At 36.9% G+C, this 25737-nt stretch overlaps 3 protein-coding genes across 6 annotated transcripts in view; all 3 read left to right on the forward strand.

The window, feature by feature from the left end:
- Positions 1-25737, forward strand: part of LOC139314882 (protocadherin gamma-A4-like) — a 234618-nt gene that overhangs the window by 75439 nt on the left and 133442 nt on the right. Inside the window, exon 1 of one of the 4 annotated variants that reach the window (XM_070940848.1) lies at positions 16507-16542. The exons of the other annotated variants lie outside the window; for them this stretch is intronic. Coding sequence (XP_070796949.1) covers positions 16525-16542 — 18 coding nt within the window. The 5' untranslated portion in view covers positions 16507-16524. Of the gene's footprint in view, positions 1-16506; positions 16543-25737 lie in introns of those variants that run through there. 4 annotated transcript variants of the gene reach the window in all.
- On the forward strand, positions 6585-8996 carry LOC139313864 (protocadherin gamma-B5-like). Its single transcript, XM_070939342.1, has one exon. It carries the CDS (start codon positions 6585-6587, stop codon positions 8994-8996), a length of 2412 nt encoding a protein of 803 aa, XP_070795443.1.
- Positions 14125-16516, forward strand: LOC139313867 (protocadherin gamma-B5-like). The gene is made up of 2 exons (XM_070939345.1): positions 14125-16459; positions 16503-16516. Exons 1-2 carry the CDS (start codon positions 14125-14127, stop codon positions 16514-16516), a joined length of 2349 nt encoding a protein of 782 aa, XP_070795446.1.

Raw genomic sequence — 25737 nt, forward strand, 5'->3', positions numbered from 1 at the left:
ACATTAAACATACTCACGTCATTATAATAACATTGTACATAATACAATAATCTTTCAACTTCTAGTCCTTTCATCTGCATACTGATTTTAACATATTATATAGAAATATACATATTTCCCCCTTACTAATTTCACCTCTATTCTATATCTTGTTAACACAAATCTTATACTATTTATATCCTTCATCTTTTGTCCATTTCAGTATTTCAATTCTTTTTATTTATTTATTTATTTTTTTGCATATTTTCCATATTCTTTTGGGGCTTTGTATTAATTACATTAGTCATACTCACATCATTATAATAACAATATAAATATTACAGTTAAAGTTGTTAACATTATAATATTTGCTCCACCATGTATATAATCCCTCATTTAATTTCCAATATTTTATTACACAATATTAATAGACATAGTAACCTTAATATTGGTGTTTAAGAGTATATAGTACAATCATCTTTCAACTTCTAATCCTTTCCTTTACATATTAATTTAAAAACATATAAGAATATACCTAATAATATTATCCCTCTTCCTAATTCCTACCTCTATTCTAAGTCTTAATAGCACAAATCTTATATTACTGGATATTTTGTTTTATCCATCATCTCTTGTTTGCTTTCGTATTTCAATTCTTATTGATTTTTTTAGCATGTTTTCCATACTCCTTTAGAATTTTATATCTCCATGTATCATTCATATTTGATCTAAGTGTTTCCTGTCTCTATTTTTTCTATTTTTTCCTCTATTTCCAGGGTTTCCTGTTCATTTTTCATTGTCATTTGCTGAACATTTTCTAGTTTCACAACTATATCATGCACCAAACCCTTTATCTACCTGCGGTTCTGTGTTATAGTTTCATAAATATCTTGAAACATCAATTACATTTCTTTTGGAAATATGCTTGTTTCCTCCTGTTGAAGCATAGACTTCCCTTTTGGCGTCATTGCAGGACAGTAGTAGGGAGTGGGGCTCCATGAATCTAGGCTGAATCCTCATTGGGGGGCCCTTAAAGGGCTAAAGTCACCTTGGATGGGTGCAAAGAAAGGAGGGGTGCCTCGTAGATCGCTGAGAGTGGCAACTCTCCTGCTTGATCCAAGGCTTATCCTCCTATCCAACAATGAAGAGGAGAGGCGGCCATTATGGCTGCTATGAAGCTGGGACAATCGAAGAAAGAAATGTGCTGGAGCAATGTGTGAACAGTGGACTGAAGTGGGTGAACAGTGGGTAAAATGATTTTTAACTTCTCTACTAGAGACTAAACCCCAAAGAAAAGAAACTTCGAAAAGATAGACTCTCCAAAATGTTAAAAAAGCGGTGAACAAATACTTAGAGAAAGATTACAGATCCAAAAGAAAGTGAAACCTAAAAGAGAATATAATTCTTAAAATACAGAGACTGGATTTGAATATTTTATTGGCAATATCTTAAAAAGGCATTTTAAAATGCTGGAAACATTGGGCTGATTATTGAAAGAAACTGAAAGAAATTATTTGAAGGTAATTGGAAGGCTTTCAGCTGTCAGACTGGGTGTAACATTGAAATATTAGGTGATGGTGCCATCTACTGGTGAAAGAAAGAAAAGACATGATATTTTCACAAGGCTGGGAAAGTCCCTGGAATAATCTGTACTACAGAATGGAGATAAAAAAAACATATGGAAGACTGTTCTTTTCTTTTGTATACTGTCTGATACTTATTTGTTTCACGACTAAGGAGGAAAAACCTTTGAGACTTTTGAAGACTGCTAAATAGAGTGGTTCACAAATACTTGGAATTATCATTGAAATTAAAGAGCTGACTATGTGGTTGATGAAGACAAGGGAAAACCTGTTGGATCATCTAGGATTATAAAAGTTGTCTGATAACTGTACAAAGAGGCGAAAAAAAGAAACCTAAAAGAAAAAAGAAAATGGCTTTTTGGAAAACATGGAAGGAGTAAATTGACTGATGATAATTATAAATATTGTGCACCTTGAGGAATAATTCTCGGACTGAATGAATAGTTTTAAAACTGGTTTTTTGGATGTTACAGACAACTCAGGATTTGAGACCTTGATAGATTATTCTTCCCCATTGCACATACTATAGAGATATCCATAGCTCATTCATTGACCCTATTATTCCTAAGGATATCAGGCCATACAAATGTCTTCTATATCAAGTTATTAGTTTTAAGTAATGGACTATTATTACTAATGTAAACAAATTCTTTGCAACAACACATAAAATATGATTAGAATTAATATATAGTAAGTGTTAATTGAGCTAGAAATATTCTTTATTTATAATTTAATCTCAGTACCTAATATTATTATTATTGTAATATTATTATTGTAAGATATGTTTACTAACACATCTTTTAACTGGATTAGTTATCATCCCAATATCACAAGAGTTCAAGTTAGTTTGGTTATTTTAAGCTAATTCAACAAGTTAGTAAATTTTAAAGCAGCTGGTAGAATTATAGACTTCTTAATTGATACTTTTAACTGTATAGATTTTAATCTGTTATTTTACAGACCTGCTTGTAATTTTTAATTTACTGTACAGATTAAGTTCATGGTAAACCCATTTAAGGCTACTAAAATCTAGTATTACAGTTACAAAATTGCTGGATTACTTTTGTATTGTCTATTTTACACATTATGTTAAATAAAATACAGAGCTGACCAATCACATGATTTTCCTCCAAGGCAATGGGAAACCAAAAGTTTCCATAAGCTTTGACTTTCCTCTTAGATAGGATAGGAATAAGGGAAGCGTTACTTTAACATCCTTCAATATTCTACTTGTAACTTAACACTGGTACAGCTATGTACAAGTTTGATTTACTTGTGGGCTGGGACACAATAGGAACCAGCTGTTGCCAGAGCATATTTGTACAGTGGTTAGGCAATTTTAAGAATTGAGCCTTTATAGTATGTCAAACATGCTTGCAAACTGATGAATGCAACTAGGCCTCAAAAGATTCTGCACATCAATTTTTTATATCCATTCCCTGAAAAGGCTGGTTTGGGATTTGAGGATGTAGATACTCCTGGAGGTCCAGCAGGATACTGTAGTCTTTCTCCCTCTCTAAAACTACATGGAGCCTGTTTCTGCAGACAACTTGCATTTTGCAGCCATATTTTCTCTACAAAGCCAATAGAGAATACTGTATTCTGGATTGTTTGGACAGTATAAAGAGAGCAAAAGCGGCCCCATTCTACAAACCTAACTGGGAACATATGTCCTAAAACTCTATATATTGTCACCAGCAATCAGTTTTGGTCTAGATGAGTATTGCCTGAGCAACTATAAGAGGTGTGAATGTCAATTCTTAGAATTTTCCAGTCAGGCAACACCTTAAAGTTGTTGAGATTGGGAAACACTGATCTAGAATGCAGCTAAAAGCATTGGAGAGGAGCTAACTGCTGCTTTGTACCTGCAATACCTATATTGTTTTTGAATGGGTAGGTGGTTTCTGACTTTGCAAGGAAAAAAGCCAAAAAGACCCTCCTTCCAGCCCATCTCCAAAGAAAAATTGTCAAACATACCTTACCCATCATGGAAAATTGCTGTTAAAAAACCATTTCCATTGTAGATGGATGCCTTTTTTTCATTAAAAAAAAACTGCATAGTTATATAATAAAATAAATAAATAAATAATTTTATTTCTATACCGCCCTTCTCCCGAAGGACTCAGGGCGGTGTACAGCCTATTTAAAAACACAAAAAACACGACAACAATTTAAAATTTAAAATCATTAAATAATTAGGCTCCAATTAAAATCCCAAAAATTTAAAATACCCCAATTTAAAACGTTATGTTAATAGCCCTGCCTGGCGGAACAACAGGGTCTTCAGAGCGCAGCGAAACACCCGGAGGTCGGAAATCTTTCGTATTTCGGGGGGCAGTTCATTCCACAGGGCTGGGACTCCCACAGAGAAGGCCCTCCCCCTGGGTGTCGCCAGCCGACATAACTTGGCTGATGGCACCCGGAGGAGACCCTCTCTGTGGGAGCGGACTGGTCGGTGGGAGGCTATTGGTGGCAGAAGTCGGTCTCGAAGGTACCCGGGTCCTATGCCATGGAGCGCTTTAAAGGTGGTAACCAACACCTTGAATCGCACCCGGAAGACCACTGGGAGCCAGTGCAGCTCGCGCAGGAGGGGTGTCACGTGGGCGCAACGGGTTGCACCCATAACCACCCGCGCGGCCGCATTCTGGACCAGTTGGAGCCTCCGAGTGCTCTTCAAGGGGAGCCCCATGTAGAGAGCATTACAATAGTCCAACCGGGAGGTGACAAGGGCGTGAGTGACCGTGCGCAAGGCATCCTGATCCAGAAAGGGCTGCAACTGGCGAATCAGGCGAACCTGATAAAAATATGTGAATTTTAAAAAAATTCAGGAAAAAATTAGGTTCCTCCTCTTATCTACATACAGCAATCCAAAGCAGTAACAAGTCTGTGTTTCATTGCAATTTAAACATTTTTAAAAACAGAAGTCTACTTTGCAGAGACACACAGGACATATCAACATTATACCTTTCAGTTACTCCTGGCTTGTGGTCAGGCTGGGTTGATTTTAAATCAGCTTCAGATAATCCTATTATGCCTGAAATGCTTAATTTAATTAATTCAATTTATACGCCGCCCCTCTCCGAAGACTCAGGGCGGCTTGCAAAGTCCTCCCATTGGACAGTGCTCTGCTGGCTGTTTCTGCCCACATTTCTCTTCAGAAAAGCAATGGTCAATTGCTTTCTTTTCTGGGGGCAAGTCAGAAGTGGTATTCAGCAGGTTCTGACCAGTTCTGGAGAACCAGTAGTGGAAAATTTGAGTAGTTCAGAGAACCGGTAAATACCACCTCTGACTGGCCCCGCTCCCATCTATTCTCTGCCTCCCGAGTCCCAGCTGATTGGCAGGAAATGGGGATTTTGCAGTAACCTTTCCCTGGAGTGGGATGGGAATGGAGATTTTACAGTATCCTTCTCCTGCCATGCCCACCAAGCAACGCCAAGCCATGGGTAGTAAAACCGGTAGTAAAAAAAATTTGAATCCCACTACTGGGGCAAGTCTTATATAGAAGTGATTTTTCCCCCAGTAAATTCACCACTATATCATTTTATCATTAAAGTTATCACTATAACTTTTCTCAGTTATTTATACTCAGTTATAGTACATTCAACACTATACTGTTTTATTTTTTCTCAGTTACTTATACTCAGTTATAACAATGAATGTACTTTAAAAAGTTAAGTTTCAATCCAAAAAGTTCTGCACGCAAGGCAAAAGCAATAAACAATAAATTTGGTGTAATAAAATCATGTAACAGATGTTATTCAGAAAAAAATGCAGGAATCTGCTTCTGTGAAATTACCTCAGTGCAGGGATGGTCTCAAAAAAAATGAAGCACAACAGGCAATACCTAAGGCAACAGAACCAGAAAACACTAGTTTGAAAGTAGAATAAAGTGGCCAGGAGGTTATATTTATAGTGGTCTAGATACTATCTCTCTGTTGACACATCCTAGGACTGCATTGGCTTTTTTCGCAGTTGCAGCACACTGCTGGCTCATACTTAGGCAATGGTCCACTAGGACACCAAGATCTCCCTCTATATGTTATTGACTTGGCTTCACAAGTCCATACTTTGTGACCAGTATCCCCCTGCAATTTGTCCTCCGCAACGACATTTGAATTTTCCAAGGAATGCAAAACAAAGTGAAAAAAACCTTTAATTTTCCCCAAGTAGATAACTGAAGCTGAAGAGCTTCAAAGGTACCTGATAGAAAAACATAGGCAAATATCTTCATGGTTCACCTCACTCAGGGCCCTGTATAAGGAACTGAATGTGTGAGGATGAGTGTGTCTTTGAGTTAGGCTCCTGGACAAATCCCTGCAGTTTTCTTGGAAGTGCATTTTTTGGAAGTGTCTTGCAATTGCTTTTTTCCTAAGGCTGAAAGAGAATGACTGGCCCAAGATTACTCAATTGGCTTTATGCCTGAGGTGGGACTAGAGCTCATGGTCTCATGGTTTCTAGCCTGGCGCCTTAACCACTACACCAAACTGGATATCACATCCATAAAGCTCTCTGGAATATAACTTAGATAACCATGTTTTCCCCAAGACTATAAAAACAATGCAAGAAATTACCTTTAAAAGTATTAACTGGGATAAAAGGAAAGAAGCACTGACTCCAAAATTATAATCACAATGTTTTAAATATCCACTCAAGTCCACAATAAATATAATGCTTAAGTAGCAGTCTACAGTATAATGATGTTCACATTGTGTTTGATCGGAAGCAGAAAAGAAGCATTCCTTGCAGTTCTCTTTCTGAGCCTCACAGTGCCACTGTTGACCAACCTCATCAGCACACAGCGGTGGAAATCGACTTTTGACTCTAAGATTATTTCACCAGTACTGTGTAAACTGGAGAACAGAAAAGAGGGAGAGAAAAGAGAATACTGAAGCTGCCAAAAAGAAATTGCATGAGATTTCTTCAACAAAAATTAGATTGTTCTTCCTTACAGAATTTTCTTCCCTCCTGATGAAAATTTGATCTGATCTGAAAGGAATCAAAAGATAGTGGAGAGAGGTCAAGATGGAAAGAAAGCAAAAAAAGAATGGAGGAGCACACAGAGGGCAAGTATTACTTCTCTTGCAATTATCATTCCCTTACTGGGTTGCTTCAGAGCAGATTCATTATATAATACCGGAGGAAATGACAAAAGGTACTATTGTGGGGAATCTTGCTAAGGATCTGGGGCTGAGTAACAAAGAACTGGCAAAACGCAATGTGCATGCAGCCTCGGTGGATGATATGAAATACTTTGGAATCAATACAGAAAATGGAAATTTCTATATAAATGAAAGGATAGACCGGGAAAACATTTGTGGTAAAATTCTACTTTGCTTGGTTAATTTTGAAATAGTGATTGAAAACCCTCTGAATATTTTCCATGTAAGCGTTAAAATCCAAGATATTAATGATAATGCCCCACAGTTCTTTAATGGCAATATCAACTTGGAAACAAGTGAAGTTACTTTGCCAGGCACCAAATTTCTTCTTGGAAGAGCTGAAGATGCTGATATTGGAATAAATTCTTTACAGAATTACCAGCTCAGTTCCAATCCATATTTCATTTTGGACGTAGAAGAGAGTCAAGATGGAAATAAATTTGCAGATTTAGTTCTGCAGAAACCTTTAGATCGTGAAAGTCAAGAATCTATATATTTGGTTCTTACAGCAGTAGATGGAGGTGAACCTATAAAAAATTCTACAGTGCAAATATTAATAAACATTACTGATGCCAATGACAATCCCCCCATTTTTACTCAAGAGGTCTATAGAGTCAGTCTGACAGAAAATGCTCCTATTGGAACCAGTGTGCTCCAGACTTCTGCTTCTGACGATGACGAAGGCATAAATGCTCAAATCAGATATCATTTCAGCAATATACCAACAAATGCGCAAGAAAAATTTAGTATGGATCCAATCAAAGGGATAATTACTCTCATTAAAACACTAGATTTTGAAGAAACCAAAGAATATATTATAACAGTGGAAGCAAAAGATGGTGGAGGATTAGTAACACATTGTAAAGTACAAATACAAATTGTAGATGAGAATGACAATTACCCAGAGATAACAGTGGTTTCCTTATTTACCCCACTTCCTGAAAATTCTAGGTCTGAAACTTTAATTGCTCTTATAAATGTTAAAGATAAAGATGCTGGTGATAATGGAAAGATAACTTGTTATTTAAAAGATGATTTGTCATTCAAGATACTTCCATCATCCAACAACTACTACACAATCCAGACAGACAGACTCCTGGATAGAGAAAAAGCATCTCAGTATAATATTACAATCACAGCAACTGACAAAGGAACCCCTCCATTGAGCAGACACAAAACCATCTTGCTGCAGATCTCCGATATCAATGACAACGCCCCTACTTTTGAAAAAACTTCCTACAGCATATGTGTGCCAGAGAACAATCCTTCTGGTACCTCCATCTTCAAGGTCAAAGCCTATGATCTAGATATGCATCAGAACTCACAGATCACATATTCAATCCTCACTAGCAACATTGAAGAACTTCCCATCTCTTCCTATATCTCCATTCACTCTGAAACTGGCATCATCTACGCCCAGCGATCCTTTGACTATGAGCAGTTTAGGGAATTCCAACTGCAAGTGAAGGCCCAGGATGGCGGGAGTCCCCCTCTCAGCAGCAACATCACAGTCAGGGTGTTTATCCTGGATCGGAATGACAATAGCCCCCAAATCCTGTACCCTTCACCAGACTCCAAGGACTCTGCCCTGTTTGAGATGGTGCCTCGTTCAGCCGAGGCAGATTATCTGGTAACAAAAGTGGTGGCCGTGGATGCTGATTCTGGACACAACGCCTGGCTCTCCTACCAACTGATTCAAGCCACAGAGCCAGCCCTCTTCACTATTGGCTCCCATACGGGTGAGATCAGGACAGCAAGAACTTTTATGGACAGGGATGTGGTTAAGCAGAAACTTGTAATTGTGGTGAAAGACAATGGGCAGCCCCCTCTCTCAGCCACCGTCACCGTGAACCTGGTGTTTGCTGAGAACTTTGAGGAAGCCCTTCCAAAAATGAAAAACCAGTTGAACAGTTCAGAGTATCAGTCTGACCTACAATTTTATTTGGCATTGGCCTTAGCTATGATTTCATTCTTATTCCTCTTCACAGTGATTCTGGCTCTTACAATGAAACACCGGCAGTCAGGGAATCCTAGATTCCTACAATGTTTTGGTCCAGTCCCACATACCAAGACTGGTACAATATTTCCTTCAAATTTTGAAGAAGGGACGTTGCCTTATTCCTACCAACTTTGCCTTTCCTCTGAATCCAGAAAGAATGAGTTTGCTGTGCTGACACCAAAAATTCATATTGCTGAGAACGTTCTTTGTGATGAAAAATTTGGTATATCTTTTGCAGAAATTGGAGGAAGAAATTTACCTTGTGAGGTGAGATAAAATAGAAAGGTAACTTCTTACTTTTTGTCATAGCACAATGCTATCTATATATGTTTAATTTGTAGTTAATTGTATTTTTTTCAACTCTTTTAGTTGCATAAATCTATATGTTTTAGATATATTTATCTCTATAGGTTGTGCAATAATGAATCTCATTTAATATACAGTACATTTAATATTGATTCCTATGGCACACTTTCACTGCATTGTCTGTGTTATAATGTTTATTAAAAAATAAACATCTGTTCATATTACATTGGAAGTGATGTGCTTCATAATGTATGGCTAAGAATAAGACAGGAGGTTTGATTGCTTTGAGGCAGCATATTTTCAAAAGATAATTGTTGCTTTATTATCTAATAATAAACATTTAAGTGGATCATGCGTAGGAGAATGGATAAATGAGGATTGGAAAAATATATTGTGAATATCTGCAGAATCTTATTTTCTTTGGATATTTATTGAATTTTAGATTTCTTTTACTCTTTCTTTGATCAAATGTGAGTAAAAGAGCAATTTACATTCTAATGCAATGCTGAATCCTTGATCCTTTAAAAATTGATACAAAACTGTTCAATAATCATAAATATATACAGCTTTTTGACTGTTTATTTGTCTAATTAATTCATTATTCTGCTCAAATAGTATATCAGATTTGGTAGAAAGCATAACACAGATAAAAGTAAGTTTGCTTAATGGAGGGGTGTCAAACTCGATTTCATTGAGGGTTGTGTTTGATCTTGGGGGGCTAGGATGGGCGTGGCCATCTTAACATCATTTGTGTCAGCGCCTATGGTGGCCTGAACACTCTGCCAGCGAAAATGGGCTCCTCAGCTCCGTATTTTGGCTGTGATGGCCTCCTACAACCCTTTTCACTAGCAGAGGGTTGCAGGAGGTTGTCACAGCCGAAAAATGGAGCTCGGGAGCCCGTTTTTGCTGGCATAGGCACCATGGGTCGATCCTTCACTGTTTCCAGAGTGGCCCTGCAGGACTGGTCTAAGCACTCCACAAGCCAGATCTGGCCCACAGGCCTTGACTTTGACACCCCTGGCTCAGTGGTGAAATTCAAATTTTTTTACTACCGGTTCTGTGAGCGTGGCTTGGTGGGCATGGTGTGGCTTGGTGGGCGTGGCTTGGTGGGTGTGACAAGGGAAGGATACTGCAAAATCTCCATTTCCACCCCACTCCAGGGGGGGAGGATATTGCAAAATATCCATTCCCACCCCACTCTGGGACCAGCCAGAGGCAGGGGTGAAATCCAGCAGGTTCTGACAGGTTCTGGAGAATCGGTAGTGGAAATTTTGAGTAGTTCGGAGAACTGGCTGGGCTGGCCCCAGAGTGGGGTGGAATGGAGATTTTGAAGTATCCTTCCCCTGCCATGCCCACCAAGCCACACCCACCAAGCCACACCACGCCCACCAAGCAACGCCCACAGAACCGGTAGTAAAAACATTTGGATTTCACCACTGGCCAGAGATATTTGCAGGTTCTCCGAATTACTCAAAATTTCCGCTATCGGTTCTCCAGAACCTGTTGGATTTCACCCCTGCTCTGGCTTAATGTTTCTGTATGCTTTCTTAGTGTTACAAAACTGCAACGGGATTTAATATGGTGTTTTAATTAGTATGGGCCAAATTTGTTTAATATGTTTTAAATTGTTTTTAAATTTTATATTGTATGTGTTTTATCTTTGGCTTTGGCCCTGAGTCCTTCGGGAGAAGGGTGGTATATAAATCCAAATAAACCTAAACAAACCTAAACCTAATATGAGTAAGAGAGTGGGATAGTTAAAAATGTGCCAATACTAATGTAAAGTAAAGGCCAACTTTCATTTTCCTAATACTCTGTGGAATTGTGAGCCAAATTCATCCTTCAGAGCATAGTACACTTTGTAGTACACTACAACATATCATTGCTGTGTTTCTTCTTGGATACGTTTTCTTATGATCTTGCAAAGTTTATACTGCAGTTTATTAGTGAAACTTCTGGTGTTTTATATTGTCCATCTTTTTTATTAAATCAATAATTTCAACAGAGATTGTTGACTGTACAAAGTGTTTTTCCAGTGGTTCTACAGATGTAGCAGATTCAAGGATGTTTTTGTCTATTTTTTTATTTTGGTCTGTAATGTTCAGCTCTTCCAAATCTTGCAATAGAGGAAAGCAATTTGTTAGATTAATCTCACAATTGCTGTTCTCCTCTAACAGTTTATCACTCTCTATTTTTGTTTTTTGTGATTTCTTTATCATTTTTGTATGCTCTTTTCAACAGTCTATCTTTACTTTAGTTCGTATCATTCTATGGTCATTTTCAACATTAAAACAATTGATGACAGTACAATTGCAGAATATGGTTTTATCACTTGACATGATGTAGTCAATTTCACTTGTGTACCCAGATGGACTCTTCCATGTCCATTTTCTTCTGGCTTTTTTCTTGTAAAATGAGTTCATGGTATAAAGTTCCTGTCCTTCAACAAAATCTACTAGTTCTGTCGCCTCTATTATCTCATTCACCACTTCCATACGGGTCAGTCACTTTTTCTCCAAACATTGCTCTTCCTATTCTTCTGCTAAAGTCACCCATTAGTATTTAGTATCAGAATTTTTCTTTGTCACATCATTGTAAAACTCTTCGATCTCATCATTTTACTGACCTCAGAAGGATGGAAGGCTGAGTCAATCTTGAGCCAGTGAGAATTGAACTGCCAAACTGAAGGCAGCTGGCAGTCAGCAGAAGTAGCCTGCAGTATTACATTCTGACCACTGTGCTACTGTTTTGCTTTGCTTTGCTTTGCTTTGCTTTGCTTTGCTTTGCTTTGCTTTGCTTTGCTTTGCTTTGCTTTGCTTTGCTTAATTTACTTTTTACACCAACTCTGAGTATAGCTTTTGTTCCAATGAAGTTTTAAAATCCCAATTTACAGATCGCAGTGCAATGGTCTTTGCATACAACAGACCCAGTTTCTTTTGTGATTTGCATGAGTTGTGTAATGATCTCATTTGTATCTATTTGCATCATTCGTATTATGTCATTTCCCAAATGACATAAATTCCCACATAAGGAACATTCCCCTCCTCTGCAGTTTCACTGTAAGTTCATAGATCTCTGACAAAATCTGTGCAACCATACTTTTAGATTTCACCTCCAGATTTACCCTCAAGTTAACTTCAGCAATAATATAACTCTTTTCTACCTCCCTGTTACCTGTTAGTGAATTTCTCTGCTCTCCACTTTGTATGTCTTTTTTAAATAACACAAAGAATTTTCTTAGCAATGTGTTAACATATTTGTTTTCAAAAGTAATATGTTTTGGTAAAATAAATATAGCTTGGTAACTTGGACTTTTAGAAACATTACCTAAAGTTCTTCAAAAGGTATTAAGTAAATTTAACAGCCATTAAGTAAAAGAATGTCCCTGTGTGTGATTTTTTTTCTTTCATCCATTTTCTTCCAATTTTGTCAAATTCTTGGAGGCTGCCTAAACAAGTCCCTGCAGTTTTCTTGGCAAGATTTTTCAGAAGTGAATTGGCATTGTCTTCTTCATACAGATAAGAGAAAGTGACTGTCCTAAGGCCACCCAGCTGGCTTTGTGTTTAAGATGAGACTAGAACTCATAGTCTTCCTATTTCTGAAATAGGAAACACAGTAGGAAAATATTTGAAAGTTCTTGCTATAAATAATATTAAGTGTAGCATTGTTTGAATTTTATTGAGACAGAGTGATCTGTCACCAACTCATAAAAAAACTGAAGTGAACCATGAATTTCCCAGAGTGCTTGTCAGAAAAGGGCCTGAAAATAAAACTGCTAGTATCACAATGCTGCTATAGTCTATAGCAGTGGTCCCCAACCTTTTTATCGCCGCGGCCCGCTGAGCGCGCGCAGGGGTGGGGCCGCGGCCCGCTGAGCGCGCGCAGGGGTGGGGCCACGGCCCAGGAGCCTTTGCGCAGGCCCATTGCGCACGGCCCAGGAGCCTGAGCCTTTGCGCAGGCCCATTGCGCACGGCCCAGGAGCCTTTGCGCTGAAGCGTTCCTGTCCCCCGGCCGCTGCGCGGCCCGGTGCCAGGTACTTCACGGCCCGGCACCGGTCCGCGGACCGGGGGTTGGGGACCACTGGTCTATAGAATCACTTCACTTGGAATATTCTATGATTCTGATATATCCATATGAAAAAGATAGAGCTGGGAATTGTGTAGGAAATGGCATTAAAACAGGAGTCTGGAGCAATTTGGAAGAAAAAGATTTGGAAATAGTTATCTAAATGAGATGACTTAACCTGAATATGATAAAAACTCTGGGCATGATTTGGAAAAGGGAAAACAAAATATTTTTTGGTTTAATTTATTAATTAATGCTCAGTGGAAATTACTGTCAGTAGTGTCACAAAAATATTATGATCACAAAATTCATAATTATTCATAATATCCATTATTTTATTCATGGTTTGTTTGCAAGATTTTTTGAAGACATGTACTGTGTATCCTATTTTGGAAAATGGAATATATTATATCCCTTCATTTACTGAATTTAGAATCTTTATTTTAAAATCCATCAATCAGAAGTCATGCTGACCATAGTACTATATTAACAGATGCAACATCAATAAATAAGTGGTAAATTGTTATTGAGAAATTATGATAGTTCATATAAATACCATCTACAAATACAATTTCCATTTAAAATTGCAAAATCAAGCAAAATGTATATTTTTTAAAAAGCAGAGCTGAGTGAAGCATGAAAGAAAACTACAGAAAAAAAAGAAACACATGCTGTGGATATAGAAGCATTCAGTCATATCGCAACACATGTTTTAAATCCTTAGCTTTAAATTGGTGAAGATAAATGTTCTTGCAATACTCTGTTTAAACCTCAAAGTGCCGCTGTTGGCCAGCACAGACTGCTAAAAAGAATTCATGCTCAATATGCAGTTCTATCAATGCTGTCTAGGAAAATTGAGAAATACAGAGTCAGAGCTGACTTGCAGACTGAAGGAAAACGGGTTCAGGTGGTACAAGAAAAAGGGAAATTTTCCTTGTTCAGATTTCTTTTGTTCTCAAGACCATTTCACCTAATGACAATAAGTTTAATCAAAGAAGAGGAAGGGGTTATAGCCTATTATTGAAGAAGACAGATGGACACAAAGGACAGAAAGAATGGCAAAGCATTCACAAGGCAAGTACTGTTTATCTCACTATTCTGTTTCTCCCACTGGGCTGTCTCAAAACATATTGATTATTCAGTACCAGAAGAGATGGCAAAAGGCTTTGTTGTGGGGAATCTTGCAAAGGATGTGGGATTGAACATAAGGGAAGTAGAAAAACAAAATTTACATCTAGTCTCTATTGCTACAATGCACTACTTCAGCATCAATGCAGAGAACGGAAACCTCTATGTAAATGAAAAGATAGATCGAGAAGTAATATGTGGGAAGGCTCCACTCTGTCTTCTTAGTTTTGAAGTTGTGGTTGAAGATCCTTTGAATGTTTTGCATATAACTGTATCAGTTGAGGACATTAATGATAATGCACCATATTTCTTGGATAACAACTTCAACTTAGAAATAAGTGAAACTACTTTACCTGGAACTCGATTTCTCCTTGCAAAAGCTGAAGATCCTGACATTGGAAAGAATTCCCTCCAAAACTATGAACTTAGCTCCAATCTTTGTTGTAATTTGGAGACTGGAGAGAGAAAAGATGGAAATAAATACACAGAACTAGTGATTAATAATCCATTGGATCGTGAAAGTGAACCATATGTACATTTGATCCTTACAGCCATGGATGGGGGTGAACCAAGAAAAACTGGGACTACCCATATATGGATTAATGTCACTGATGCCAATGACAACCCACCCATTTTCACTCAAGAACTCTATAAGGTCAGATTGGAGGAGAATCTTCCAGTAGGGTCTCCTGTGCTCCAAGTTATTGCTTCTGATAAAGATGATGGTACAAATGCCCAAATCAGATATCATTTTGGCAATATGCCTGGAAATAACCATCCCATATTTCATCTGAATCCAAGCAATGGAAAAATCACACTTATGGCCCCCTTGGACTTTGAGGAAACTGCAGAATATACAATAACGGTAGTAGCAAAAGATGGTGGTGGCTTAGAAGCAAACAGCAATATTGAAATAAAAATATGTGACGAGAATGATAATGCACCAGAAATAAACCTGGTCTCCTTATTTAGCTCACTCTCTGAAGATACTCCACCTGAAACATTAATTGCTTTAATTAGTGCAAATGACAAAGATGCTGATGATAATGGAAAAGTTACATGTCATTTAGAAAATGATATTCCTTTCAAGATCCTGCCTTTTTCTAATAATTACTACAAGCTCCTAATAGATAGACCTCTAGATAGAGAAAGAATTTCTAAATATAATATTACAATCACAGCAACTGACAAGGGAACTCCTCCACTGAGCGCAAATAAAACCATCTTACTGCAGATCTCTGATATCAATGACAATGCTCCTGCTTTTGAAAAAGCTTCCTACAGCATCTATGTGCCAGAGAACAATCCTTCTGGTGCCTCCATCTTCCAGATTCAAGCCTTTGATCCAGATGTAGATCAAAACTCACAGATCACATATTCAATCCTCACCAGCAACATTGAAGAACTTCCCATCTCTTCCTATATCTCCATTCACTCTGAGACCGGCATCATCTATGCCCAGCGATCCTTTGACTATGAGCAGTTCAGGGAATTCCAGCTGCAGGTGAAGGCCCAAGATGGCGGGAGTCCCCCTCTCAGCAGCAATGTTACAGTTAGGGTGTTTATTCTGGATCGGAATGATAACAGCCCCCAAATCTTGTCCCCTTCATCAGACTCCAAGGACTCTGCCCTGTTTGAGATGGTCCCTCGTTCAGCCGAGGCAGATTATCTGGTAACAAAAGTGGTGGCCGTGGATGCTGATTCCGGACACAATGCCTGGCTCTCCTACCAGCTGATTCAAGCCACAGAACCGGCACTCTTCACTGTTGGCTCCCATACAGGTGAGATCAGAACAGCAAGAACTTTTCTGGAGAGAGATGCTGTGAAACAGAGACTGGTCCTTCTGGTGAAGGATAATGGACAACCGATTCTCTCGGCCTCTGTCACTCTGAACCTGGTGTTTGCTGAGAACTTCCAAGAAGCCCTTCCAGAGATGAAAAACCAGATGAAGAGTTCAGAGGATCAGTCAGACTTGCAGTTCTATTTGGTGGTGGCCTTAGCTGTGATGTCATTTTTATTCCTCTTGTCAGTGATTCTGGCCATTGCAATGAAACTTCGGCATGCAGCGAGTCCCAGATTCTTACAGTGCTTTGGTCCTACTCCCCATTCCACAGCTGGGGTCATATTTCCACCCAATTTTCAAGATGGGACTCTTCCATATTCCTACCAGCTTTGCCTCTCCTCAGAATCCAGAAAGAATGAATTGATGTTCTTGACACCAAATGGTCATGCTATTAAAAGTACCCTTAATGGTGATAATACTGTTCCTTTTGTAGGCAACAGTGAAAATCAATTAAATTCAGAAATGGATCATGACATTAAGGTAAATTTTATTTACAATCATTTGTTTTATTTAATATTCCATGATCTTTTTGTGCTATTAATTTTGTAAATTGGGGATGCAAAATGTACTATAGTGTTTGTTTTTCATTTACTCAGTTAACTAAATAACTTTCAATTTGCCTACAGATTGCCTTTCACAAGCACTATGAAATCTAGCATCTGTACTACTAGATTTAATAATTTAAAGATCCCTGGTACAACTGTTGAGGCAATGCCTTTGTTAAGTTATTGTTGTTTACAATTACATAAGTTGTGTACAATGGAAACATGCAGACCTCTAAAAGGGACAAAACATTGGATAACCCTGAATGGTATGTCTAAAGAGCAGCTACATTGCAAGGTTCAATTTAGTTAATGTAATATCAATATTGCCAGCAATCTTTCTCTCTGTTTCTTAAACTTTGAATATCAGATTCTTTACATAGCTCCTTTGTTCCTTCCATTAAACCTAATGGACATTATGGAAAGATTTTACAGAGATTTTACAGAAATCAATCCCCCTTTAGGTGCTAGGAAGCAAAACTACCACAGCAGGTCCAATTGCATCAGTGAAGGATATCAAATTTATACCACAATATTCTCTTTCATTTTATGTTGCATATTTCAGCAAAAATATGTCTGTCTCAAAATTTAGGAACTTTAGGCTTGGGATAGAATCCCAGAGGCCAGGGGCTTTCTCAAGTTTTGTTTTGTTTTGTTTTGTTTTGTTTTAAATCAGAGAAATTTTCAATACAAGGATAAAGAGTCTCTTTGGATGGCATATAAATTTAATAAATGATAAATAAGTAATAATTAAAAAATTAACATTATTTTCTCTCTTTATTGCTTCCCAACCAGCCATTTTCTAACATGCTGAAACCATAGTGTTGGAAAGTTTCAAAAAAGAGATGTAAAGATCTAAGTAGGAGATATTTTTCCATGCCTCTAAATATGGAGAATATTTAGAGCAGTTCTAGAGGTAATCTAGAATCCCCCTCATTGCTTGCAACAGAAGGAAAAGCCCCAGAAGTCTAGAAAGTTCTGTTGATTGTTGATTTTTTAGCATCAGACTCTGTTCTTGTTTTTCTCCATGCGTTTCTCCATAAATTATCATATTTATATGGTAACTAAATTTATGCATTAAATATGCTATATTTTAATTTGTTTCCAACATTTCTATATAAATTATTGCAATTATTCCTAAATTTATATCCATAAGTCAAGAAAATCAGTTTTTTTTACAAATCTTTTTTGCCACCCCAAGCCCCTTTGAGGTTTTTCAGTACAGAGTCTGAAAGACTTGGCAATGAACTGCTTCTTAAGATTTCAAAAGTTATAGTGCAGAAGGACCTTTATTTCACCAGTGGGGGGATAGATAAATTCAAATGTACCAAAAGTGTTAAGATCATCTTAATGTATAATGATACCCATTTTTAATACCAAGTTCATTTCCTTTGGTTTTTTGACAATAAATATATTGTTTCATGGATAGTCACTATTTATTATACTATAGACAACAAAACTATGTATCAAATTGGCCATTGTTTTTTGGTTAGGCATGGATATGTGCGTGTAATTAGATTTTCTGTACTTGATTTCTAGGTCTAGCATACACTGTGGATTTTCTTGTCACTTTCTCCATTATAATATTTCTCCTAAAGAAAATGCAATTGTTGGCAAAAATGTTATAGGCTTCTGCATAAGTATCTATATGTTATACAGCTTAATTCTAATAAGCTACTTTTGAACAATCTCCTTCTTTAGGCAAAACTATTCTATTTATCGAGATTGAACATGGGAATTCAATCACTGTTAAATCAAGATACTATAAATTGAAATTCAAAATTAAGTCTTTTATTTTTACTATAATGTTGTAGATTCTTCAGCAGATATATTCTAAACTTTAAGACTTTAGTTTTGCAAATATAATTTCAATGGGACCAAGTTTTTAATTATAATATTTTCATATGCATTCTTGGGACTTATTCCAATTTATTTCATAATCATGAAGCTCTTTAAGTCAAATTCTTGACACATAAAATAAAGATTAGAATGAAGTTCTAATTATAGGAAAACAATAAATATAGGAAAACTTATAGGAAAACAATTGTGTGAAGTTATTAGCTGTGACTTCAGGGCTAAGAAATTGAATGAAAAATTAATCCTCAAAATTTAGCAGCTTCAGAGGACAAAATGTGGAGAAACTAAAAACAGACCAAACATTTCAGCTGTAAGACACTATCAGTTGAACAACACATATTTTCACTTTCTGGCAGCTCCCTGACACTCCTCAGTCACAAATCTCCTTGGTATTTCTTAACAAAATACAAATAATAATAGCAAAATATTCCTAAAACCACAAAAGAAAAGTTATTCTTTTATTTTTATTTATGAGGACCCAGATTGTTGGGGACAATATGCTGACTCTGTAAACTGCTTAGAGAGGGTTGTATAAAGCACTATGAAGTGGTGTATAAGTCTAAGCGCTAGTGCTATTGCTATTTGTTTATTAACATCTACCAAGTCGATCCATTCCTTCATTCCTCAAGAAACAGAGAAAAAGTCTTTGATAGGAAACTGCAAAGGATTTGGGACTGGAAATGAAGAAGATAACTGATTATATCATCCACTTTGTTTCTTCAAGCAAGATTCCACATTTTGCTTTGGATTATTAGAATGGCCATCTATGCATCAGAAGGCTAAGGAAGAGAAACGGGCTCAAAAAAGGGAGTGTACCTTCATTTGTGAGATTACAGCTAAAGATTTGATTAAAAATTAAAGAACTGAAGTAGAATTCACTGATATTAATGATCATCCTCCTACCTTCCAATCAGAGAAACTAGCAATAAATATTATCTCTTTTATTCATTAAACATGAAACTCAGTCAACTGAACATTTAAAAATGAGTCACAAATACCATTGACTGGTGCAAATGGTTAATACGGATTGCTGCCAGCGTCCTAGGTATCAACCAAGTACCTTCTTAAAATATATGATGTTCCGAGTAGCACAGTTTTTTGCAGTTCCGCTGGTGTTATTGCAGGAAGCTGCAATTTCTTGAAGTGTTTTGTAAAATTCTTGGACATGATACCAAGTGCCTTGATGACAATGGGTTACATGTTTCATTCATAGTCGAGTAGTTTCAATGGCCAGGTCACGATATTTCATAATTTTTTCCAGTTCTTTTTCTTCAACTCTGGCATCTCCTGGTATAGCAATATCAATAAACTGTACGCTTCGGCCCTTGACAACCGTGATATTTGGCGGGCTGTGTTCCAAATGACGATCTGTCTGTATTTGAAAATCCCACAAGATCTTCACAGGCGAACCTGTGCAAAGGTCTCCCTAGCCACAGCTGACAGATGTTGCTCTAATCTTAGGTGTGAGTCTAGGAGGACACCCAAATTGCGAGCCCGTTCTGAGGGGGACAATTTCTCCCCCCCACCCAAGAACCAAGGACAATCTGTCTCCAAACACCAAGTACAATCAATTTGCAGATGTTGTTTAGTGTATTCCAGCTAATTTGTAGACTAAACAACTTTCACTCCTCCTTCCACTTTTTTCAGCTCTATGATGTCTTCCCCATCCAGTAGGTGTCACTGTTACTCTTTTTCTCCATTTTTGCTGCAAATAAAATATCTCCAAAAATATTTTCCAATAATTTTCCAAAGGGGGTGTTTTTAGAGAAAATTCCATGGCAAAAGTTAGAAAGTTCTTATCCAGACTGAGCACACTGTTACAGGATCTTTCCTTTCTTTTCTTCCGTTTCAGCTGTCACAGCTTTGGTTCAGCCATAATGGCTGTCTTCTCTTCTGCCAGTTAAAGGGGCTTTCTTCGGGTCAAAAGAGGAGAATGCACTCTCCTCACGACCACTGAAGCATCCCCTCTGTCTTCATCACCCCTACAGGGTGACTTTCGGCCCTGCAGAGCCTCCTGGCTAGAAGAATTCGGTGGGACTTCGCGGAGCTACTGCTCGTCCGCACCGCTTCGCTGTGACATCAGCTGCCTTCCAGAGAAGTTAGCAATAAATATTATTGAGAATACAATACTGGATTGCAAATTTCCATTGTTAGACGCTCAAGATTTTGCTTTAGGAGACAATTCTGTGCAGGTGCACAAAATCAAATGCAGTAAATATTTCTTTCTGAGTATACAAACAATTTTTGTGATAAACAATATATTGAAATATATAATTCTTGTGATAAACAATATATTGAAACAATGCTGATAAAGCACTTGGATCACAAAAAAAATCTTTATTCACAATATTGTTCTCGTGGCATGTGATATTGGAGATCCTGTTAAGTTCAGTTTACTGTGATCGATGTTGATGATAATGCACCTATTTTTAACCAATATTTCTATAAAGTAAATATTTAGAGCCACAATAATCATATTATCATTTCGTGATAATAGAGAAAGGAACAAACAAAAAATTAAATATTTAGAAAAATCACAGCTAAAGCTTCTGAAATAGTCCACATGAATGCAAATGCAGGGGAAATGAAAATTGTAGGAAATTAAAATTATGAAAATTCTGTACATTATAACATTGATGTTCAAATTCTAGATGATGAAGATTTATTGGACAGATCAACCCCTACTGTGTTTTTTATGGATCACTTCCATCCCTAAAAATTATCCATCCATAACTGTGATAATATTTCTAAATTTGCAAGATTGAAGACTTGGCAGACAATGCAGAAATCAGATGTTCAATTCCCAAGAACTTCCCTTTCAAATGGCAAGATCCTATGGTAATTGTTAGTTTTCATACAGGAAGAGCAATATCACTGTTATTATTTGGAGTTCTGGTATTTCTCAATTTTTAATATTTAGTGTTATTGCAGCTGAGATTTTGGACAAAAATGACAATCCTCTCCACTTTCTGCAATCAGTTTACACTGCTTATTTAAACAACTGGGGGGAGGGCTAGAGGGGACTCCATATTTCCTGTGCGAAGGCAAATGAGTGAGACAATTGCAGAATAACATACTTCATCACAGTGGTTCAGTGCTTTTCTGTACCTACTCTCTGTTAATTCTGAGATTGGAACTATGGCATGCTATCTTTCAGTTATGAGAGAATGAAAGAAATTCAATTCCTTTTTTTCCCCCAATTTTTTTTTAACATAAAACATAAAATACATCTTTTTAGAGCAAGGGTTTGATCTGGCATAAAATGAGTACAATTATTCACATTCCCTCAATCAATTCTGTTCCAAATTTTATCCATTTACATCTAAAAAAAAGAAAAAAGAAAAAAAATCTTATTCTAAACATTTATCATTCTACTATTACACCCAACATTCTAAACAATAAACACCGTTCTAAATCTTTATCATTTTAACAATCAATATTCCATATATATTCCTCAATCCTAAAACCCATTACCTCAAATCTATATTTTACTTCTCTTAAATGACATCTAATATCCATAATCTTAACAAAAAGTATTTTCATCCTCTCTTAAAGTCATTTCATAAACAATCAACATTTCCTTCTATAGTTTGTTACTTCCACAATACTTTATTTTTTTTACTTCAAGTTTATTCTCATATTTTATTGAATCTAATTTTTAACTGGTTCATAGTTTAAATATCTAATTCCCAGCTGTATTTTCCAATACTCCTGTCTGTATTTATTTAAACTGGTTCACAGTTTAGCTACTATTCTCCAGTAAAATCTCTTCCACTTCCTCCTAAATTTATTTTTTAGCTGGTTTGCATCTTAATCAGCTGCTTTCCAGCAATGCTTCCCTCCACTCCTTACCTTAATTATTTTAGCTGGTTCACAGTATAATTTTAACTGCACACCAACCTTTTCCTTAACTCCTCCTAAATCTATTATAAAACTGGTTCACAACTCAAGTGGTTGCCTTCCAGCAATGCTTTCCTCCACTCCTACCCCTATTTTTAACTGGTTCACAACTTTATTTCAATTGATCCCCAGGTATAGTCTCCTCCACTCCTAACTTTTTATTTTTGGCTAGTTCACAGTTTTGCTTTAACTGTTACCCAGTGTATGCTTTCCTCCACTCCTAACTCAGTATTTTGGCTGGTTCACAGCTTTGGTTTAAATGTTTTCCAGCACATGCTTTCCTCCACTCCTAACTCTTATTTTTAATTTTAACTGGTTCCCAATTTACTTTAACTGTTCTCCAGTATGATGCTTTCCTCTACTCCTACCTTATTTGTAAAACTGGGTCACAGCTTTGCTTTCACTGATCTCCAGAATCATGCTTTCTTCCACTCCTAAATTTATTTATTTAACTAATTCATAACATTTATCTCTTATTCAGTTGTTTAGCTCCAAATTACTTCGGAATGTGTTACCAATATTGTTTTCCAATCTATTCTCCTCTATATCTCTTACCAATTTAAAATAAAAGTATATTTCAATAAATATCTTATCTCCTATTCTCTCTTAAGTTTTCTCCCATTCCATGCTTATTTCTTATTTTCAATAGGAAACATTTTGAAACACTTTAAAATCAATTTTTATGGTTCTTAATTCTATAAATAATTCTTTTTAACATCCAACGCCTTTAAAGGTAAACATTTTCTTCCAGATTATTAAATCTGTAGGTAGTGCTAGTTAAAAATTCAAAGTTTAAAAAAGGCATTAGAACATCCAAAAATCATGTTTTTCTTCATTCATTTATGCTCTTATTTCTTAATCAAATTGTTTATATATTTATATGAGAATAATAATAGAAAAAAAGGAGAGAGTAATAGCAATAATAATAATTACAATAAAAGAAATACAAAAAAATAAGGCAACACTAAAAAAGGAAAAGAAAAAAGGAAGAGAGTAGAAATATAACAAAGGAAGTCAAATGGATTAAAAAAGAAAATAGAGAGGGTAAAAGAAACAAAGAGAAAGATATTAAAAGAAAGAAATAGAGAGAGAGCATAGAAAAGAAAAAGAAAAAGAAAAAAAGTATTTCCTAGCATTATTCAGCCACCCAGAAACCGTTACATTCATGTAAATCAAAATATAATATTTTGTTGTCTTGTTACATAGTATATTCCATTATTCCTTTCTCCAGTCTGTCCAGATATATATCTTTTCCATTTCAATGTCATCAAAGTTATGAGTTCTACGAAGTTAATTCTGAAGCTATTCCATATATGGTATCATCATGTCCTTCTTCTATTGCCACACCCTTCTGTTGTTGCCAAGTTTATTAGTTCAGTTTTCATTGTTCCATTTAATTTCTTCTTTCTAATCTTCAATAAATCCTCCAGTGAACAGATTATGTATCCAAAGTCAAGTTCTCTAAGTCTTTTCCTCAAAATAGTCAAGTTTAAATAACAAGCAACAAAGTTTCTCTTTTCAAGTAACAAGCAGCCTGGAATTTAGACATTCACTTTTCAGCTGGCAACCATTTTTTCCGTCTCCGTTTGTCTTTTTCCTTTGCTTTTGAAGGCATAATTATTTCCTCTTCTCCTTCTCCTTTGGACAAAAATGACAATCCTCTCCACTTTCTGCAATCAGTTTACACTGCTTATTTAAACAACTGGGGGGAGGGCTAGAGGGGACTCCATATTTCCTGTGCGAAGGCAAATGAGTGAGACAATTGCAGAATAACATACTTCATCACAGTGGTTCAGTGCTTTTCTGTATCTACTCTCTGTTAATTCTGAGATTGGAACTATGGCATGCTATCTTTCAGTTATGAGAAAATGAAAGAAATTCAATTCCTGATTAAGGCACAGCTCCAATGTATCAGTACCTCTCTTCATCATGGATAAGAATGACAAAGTTCCAGAGATTTTATAATCCACCCCTCCCACTGGAGGCTGAACTGGGGTAGAGCTGGGTCCTCAATCTTCTGATACACGTTACCTGATCACTGAAGTAGTGGCAATAGATGTGGATTCTGATCAGAATGGTTAGCTCTCTTACCAGTTGTTCATGGCAATGAACTTGAATCAGAATTCTATTGAATTCTATACTAGTGAGATCAGGACAGCTCTTTTGTTTCTACAAAAAGATACATAAGGTAATCCTTTGCTTAAGATATTTTTGAGGTAGTAAGGATTTCCCAAAAGTCCAGATAAGCTATCTTAATTAAATTTGGATTCCTTAACATTGTGTGATACTATTACATTTGCTTTTATCTATGGCTATCACTGATGGAGAAGGAATACAATTCATTCTGTATTTTGCACCAAAATTTCAATATTGTTTTCTGCATATGAAGATACCTTTGTCACACATATAAACTATTTGTTCTCATCAAAAACCATTTCTCTTGTGCATAAATATGCTCGCCAGAATGAAAGAGCAAGAAAATATCAGTTATTTGCTTATTCTCCTTATGAAGGAAAGACGTTTCTCATCTTAAATAAAGCTTTATATTTATTTTTGAGTGATCCTTAACCTTCAGCCTGATCACTGCAGATATCACTGCAATTATTAAGTGAATCATGTGGTTGTTAAGTGAATCCATCTTCCCCCACTGACTTTGGTTGTCGGAAGTGGCTGAGAAGGTTGAAAATGGTGATCACATGACCTTGCGATGCTGCAACGGTCATAACTACTTCATGCCAGTTGCCAAACACTTTAATTTTGATCACGTGACCCTGTGGATTCTGTGATGGTTGTAAGTGCAAGGACCGGCTGTAGATAACTTTTTCACTGCTGTTGTAACTTTGAATGATCGCTAAACAAATTGTAACTTGAGGATTATCTGAGGTATGTTTGTGCCTGCTGGTCAACTTCAGACTGGAGAAAATAACTCAGATGAATAAATATTTCTGTGTGTAACTGTCAGGGATAAATGCCTTACCCATGCCAGGGGTCACCAGGGACACAGTAGTGCAGGGGTTAACTATAATGCCCACTTGGTCAGTACCACCCACTGACCACTCCTTACCTGAATCTCTGCCCACAAGTATAAAAGGCAGACACACTCCTCCCCGACCCTCACTTCCAGATGCATTTTGTGATGTAATGATGAACCTGTAAATAAAAGAAACTTATTCAGATGATTGTCTCATGCCAGTTATTGGGCCTGATCCTTGAATATTGTTACAATATGGTAGCAGAGGATGGTTTAATGGCCCAATAACTCCCGATCATGCAATGAGGACACATCGCTGCCTGCGAGATGGCGACGCCACCGAAGCAACAAGAGGGCAACCTAGTGGGATCGCCAGGGAAGGCAGAGACTTCGATCGACCCCAAA

The sequence above is a fragment of the Pituophis catenifer genome, unplaced genomic scaffold, assembly GCF_029215685.1.
Source record: "Pituophis catenifer annectens isolate HBS135680 unplaced genomic scaffold, rPitCat1.0.hap2 SCAF_3, whole genome shotgun sequence".
Classification (NCBI taxonomy): Eukaryota; Metazoa; Chordata; class Lepidosauria; order Squamata; family Colubridae; genus Pituophis; species Pituophis catenifer.